The sequence below is a fragment of the Trichechus manatus genome, unplaced genomic scaffold (assembly GCF_000243295.1).
Source record: "Trichechus manatus latirostris isolate Lorelei unplaced genomic scaffold, TriManLat1.0 scaffold00093, whole genome shotgun sequence".
Classification (NCBI taxonomy): Eukaryota; Metazoa; Chordata; class Mammalia; order Sirenia; family Trichechidae; genus Trichechus; species Trichechus manatus.
Genome location: NW_004444029.1, coordinates 10841855 through 10846374, shown reverse-complemented (window position 1 = coordinate 10846374; position 4520 = coordinate 10841855). Strand labels below are relative to the sequence as shown.

The 4520-nt window shown below is 43.8% G+C and overlaps 1 protein-coding gene across 1 annotated transcript; it reads left to right on the top strand.

Moving 5' to 3' along the window:
• Window positions 1-1671: 1671 nt before the first annotated feature.
• Window positions 1672-3088, top strand: CHRM2 (cholinergic receptor muscarinic 2). Its single transcript, XM_004382399.2, has one exon. It carries the CDS (start codon window positions 1687-1689, stop codon window positions 3085-3087), a length of 1401 nt encoding a protein of 466 aa, XP_004382456.1. The 5' UTR covers window positions 1672-1686; the 3' UTR covers window position 3088.
• Window positions 3089-4520: the final 1432 nt, after the last annotated feature.

Here is a 4520-nt window from a genome sequence, read left to right as displayed (position 1 = left end):
AGAAATTTATTTTCTCACAGTTTAGGAGGCTAGAAGTTTGAATTCAGAGATCTGACTCATGGGGGAGAATTTCTGTCTCTGTCAGCTCTGGAGGAAGGTCCCTGTGGATCAGACAGCCTCTTCTCTGCTGTGTCCACAGGCAGGCTTCTCTCTGGCTTCATCCCCTCAGCCCCTCGGCCTCATCTCTGTCCTGCTTGGGCAGTTGTTACAAAGCTCTTTAGTTCTGCCAATAAGTGCCCAGAGGTACTCCACTTTGCCAGGAAGCCTCCTACCCGAAGGCACTCAGCTCTCTTGCTCTGTGGGTTGGCTCCCGTGCCATCTCGCACTGGTCTTCTGGTTCAGCTGCTGCCATTTGTCTGCCGCCACTTTTTGGCATCTCGCCCCGTCTTTGCTCTCTCTGTGTCTCCTGGTTCTAGGAGGTTCTCAGTATAGAGACCCTAGGTTCAAACGACATCTTCCACTCCATCTTTTCTTCTTGGTGGTATTGAGGTCCCTCTCTCTACTTGCATCTCTTAAAAGGTGTGGCTCAAGTAAGGGCGTGACTTGAATAAGGGTGGTAAGGGTGGTGACTGGGATAAGGGTGGTTACTTGAGTCAGACCCTCTAGTAAGGTGGTGACTCAAGATACATCTCACCTTAATCCTGCTTCATTAACATAATGGACAACTCACTCATAAATGGGACCATAACCACAGGCATAGAGGCTAGGATTTACAACACATCACAAAATGGAGGATAATTACATAAGATCACAAAATGGAGACCAACCACATAATACTGGGAATCATGGCCTAGCCAAGTTGACACATATTTTGGTGGGTGGGGCATGGGGGGGCACAATTCAGTCCGTAACACCAATGTTATTATGAAAAAGCCTTAGAATTATGAGGTGGAAAGGTGCTATGGACTATAAAAGTCAAACAGTAAATATTCTAACTTTTATACCTTCTCCTGTTATTTTAGCCTCTCATTGGTTTATTAATTTTTATGTCCATTACAGACACCTCTTGATGCTTTGGAAAGTTTTATGTATACTTTTGGCTTTTTTAGTTCATATACAGATAGGTAGGTGGGGGGGAGAGCTGGACGGATGGATGGATGGATGGATGGATGGATGGATGGATGGATGGATGGATGGATGGATAGATGTTGTTTTTAGGTGCCATCGAGTCAATTCCAACTCATAGAGACCCAATGTGACAGAGGAGAATTGCCACATAGGGTTGGTTTCCTAGGCTGTAATCTTTACAGAAACAGAGCACTGGGTCTTTCTCCCACAGAGCCACGGGTGGATTTGAACTTTTCAGTTAGAAGCCAAGCATTTAACCATTGAGTCACCAGGGCTCTTAGCTAGAGATAAAGAAAGAGAGAGAGAGAGATTGATAGATATAATCATATCTGGATATGGACACTTTCAAAATGTTATCAAAAACATTGCCAGGCTGAAAAAACCTTTTGGATTCTCTATTTAAAGTCTTAGTTTGCCTTTAATGTGAGGAATTGGGGCAGGCAGGCACAGTAAACATGTAGGAGAAAAAAGGAAGATTTTAAAAAAAAGAAATATGGTTCAAAAGAAAGAAATCTGATGTATTTTATAGCAATGCTTATATTACACTTAATTTTATTCTATTTCCCTACAGGTTTAAATGTTTATTTGGCTACCTGGCTGCTGGTTGGAGAACACAAAATGAATAACTCAACAAACTCCTCTAATGATGGCCTGGCTCTGACCAGCCCTTATAAGACCTTTGAAGTGGTCTTTATTGTTCTTGTGGCTGGATCCCTCAGCTTGGTGACCATCATTGGGAACATCCTGGTCATGGTCTCCATTAAAGTCAACCGCCACCTCCAGACTGTCAACAATTACTTCTTGTTCAGCTTGGCCTGTGCTGACCTCATCATAGGTGTTTTCTCCATGAACTTGTATACCCTCTACACTGTGATTGGCTACTGGCCTTTGGGGCCTGTGGTGTGTGACCTTTGGCTAGCCCTGGACTATGTGGTCAGCAACGCCTCAGTTATGAATCTGCTCATCATCAGCTTTGACAGGTACTTCTGCGTCACCAAGCCTCTGACCTACCCCGTCAAGCGGACCACGAAAATGGCAGGGATGATGATTGCTGCTGCCTGGGTCCTCTCCTTCATCCTCTGGGCCCCAGCCATTCTCTTCTGGCAGTTTGTCGTAGGGGTGAGAACTGTGAAGGATGGTGAATGCTACATCCAGTTTTTTTCCAACGCTGCTGTCACCTTTGGTACGGCCATCGCAGCCTTCTATTTGCCAGTGATCATCATGACTGTGCTATACTGGCACATATCCCGAGCCAGCAAGAGCAGGATAAAGAAGGACAAGAAGGAGCCTGTGGCCAGCCAAGATCCAGTTTCTCCAAGTTTGGTGCAAGGGAGGATAGTGAAGCCAAACAATAACAATATGCCCAGCAGTGACGATGGCCTGGAGCACAACAAAATCCAGAACGGTAAGGCCCCCAGAGTTGCTGTGACTGCAAACTGTGTCCAGGGGGAGGAAAAAGAGAGCTCCAATGACTCCACCTCGGTCAGCGCGGTCGCCTCTAATATGAGAGAAGATGAAATAACCCAGGACGAAAACACAGTGTCCACCTCCCTGGGCCACTCCAAGGAAGAGAACTCTAAGCAAACGTGCATCAAAATTGGCACCAAGACCCAAAAAGGGGATGCGTGTACCCGAGCTAACACCACCGTGGAGCTAGTTGCTTCTGCAGGTCAAAATGGGGACGAAAAGCAGAACATTGTAGCCCGCAAGATTGTGAAGATGACTAAGCAGCCTGCCAAAAAGAAGCCTCCTCCTTCCCGGGAAAAGAAAGTGACCAGGACAATCTTGGCCATTCTGTTAGCTTTCATCATCACCTGGGCCCCATACAATGTCATGGTGCTCATCAACACCTTCTGTGCACCCTGCATCCCCAACACGGTGTGGACAATTGGTTACTGGCTCTGTTACATCAACAGCACCATCAACCCCGCCTGCTATGCACTTTGTAACGCTACCTTCAAGAAGACCTTTAAACACCTTCTCATGTGTCATTACAAAAACATAGGCGCCACGAGGTAAACCATATTCGAAAGGAAGGGAGGTGGCCAAGGGGAGCTTGCGAAGAACAAAAGGGATACAACAGCTCTGCCATTGCCCTTTATAGTGTTATGATGGAATGTGCAATTAAGGAGCCCAACAGTGACATCTTATGCCTATGCTCCAGTTGGAGAAATGTGCACCTTATGAACCTTGTCATTTTAGGAGCAATGAGACAATGAAAGAGACACATTGCAATTGTAGATGTAAGGAACCATCTATGCTTTCTCATACTCTTTTGAAGAAGGGCTTCTGAATCTGCAATTTTATCAGTCTCTGCACAGAGGAAAAATTTTTTTTTCCATTTTGTTGTGTTCCCGTGTGTCCACATGAGGATGAAATGTGACAGTGACAAGCTACCATGGAGACTCAAACCATAAAGAGACAGATACTATACAATGGGGAGGTGAAGAAGAAAAACCGAGAAAGTCTATATACAAGGTCTCCAGAGTGCTACGTCTACATTATACTTTTGTCATGGTCTTATTTGGAGGATTACAATATAGTAAATGCTTCTTTTTTTTTTTTTTTTTTTTTTTGTTTAATCTTTTCCTTTTCCCACCTTCAAAAGGAAACAAACAAACACTAGGTCACATCGGTTTTTTTTTTTTTTTTTCCTTGTTACGGCATTAGTTTTTGTACATTCTCGTTCTACATCATGTATGGGCAAAACCTGTGGGACTTTAGCTGAATCCAGCCAGGCAGAGCCATGAAATAGGTGCTTCACCCCTCTGCATTATTTGGGTGTACAAAAGCCTATGAGGATTTAGTTCACTTTTGATCCTTTATGTGAAATATTTTCACCCAATCTGGTTTTCTCTTAAACTAGACTTTCGTTTGAACAGCATAGCCCACCTAAAACATAAATATGCTTCAGAAACCAAAGCCGTTTGTAAAATGGAGTTTTTGTCAAACTAAACAATGGTCTCTCTAGTTGAAGAAAGTCTATGAAGGCCAGATACATTTTGAGATGAGGAAATAGAGGGCTGAGAAGGCATTCTGTTTCAAACCTGAAGCTGTGTGACCCTTGCATGAAATGTTAACTTGTAAAATGTGAACTCCTGGCCTTTGGCAGCAGGAAGAGGATGTGGCTTTATTCATTTGGAATCCTAAACAGGATTAGCAAACCCACGTGGCACCACTGACTTCTAGGTCAATCCCAAGAGACTAAGACCGTCTCTTCAATGCCTCTCAAAGGATGCCATACAATTTATAAAGTCAAATGAGGCTGTCTACCACCACCCTATGACTCAGTGGAGGGGGAAGAAAAAAGACTAAAAACAGTTACTGAAACCACATGTTCTGTATTCCTCAAATTGTCAATTCTCTTTAAGATTATTTAGCTTCAAAATTCTCCTATTAATAGAATTATAGTCAGCTCTGTGATAGGAACGTAGTGGATAACTAAACACAGG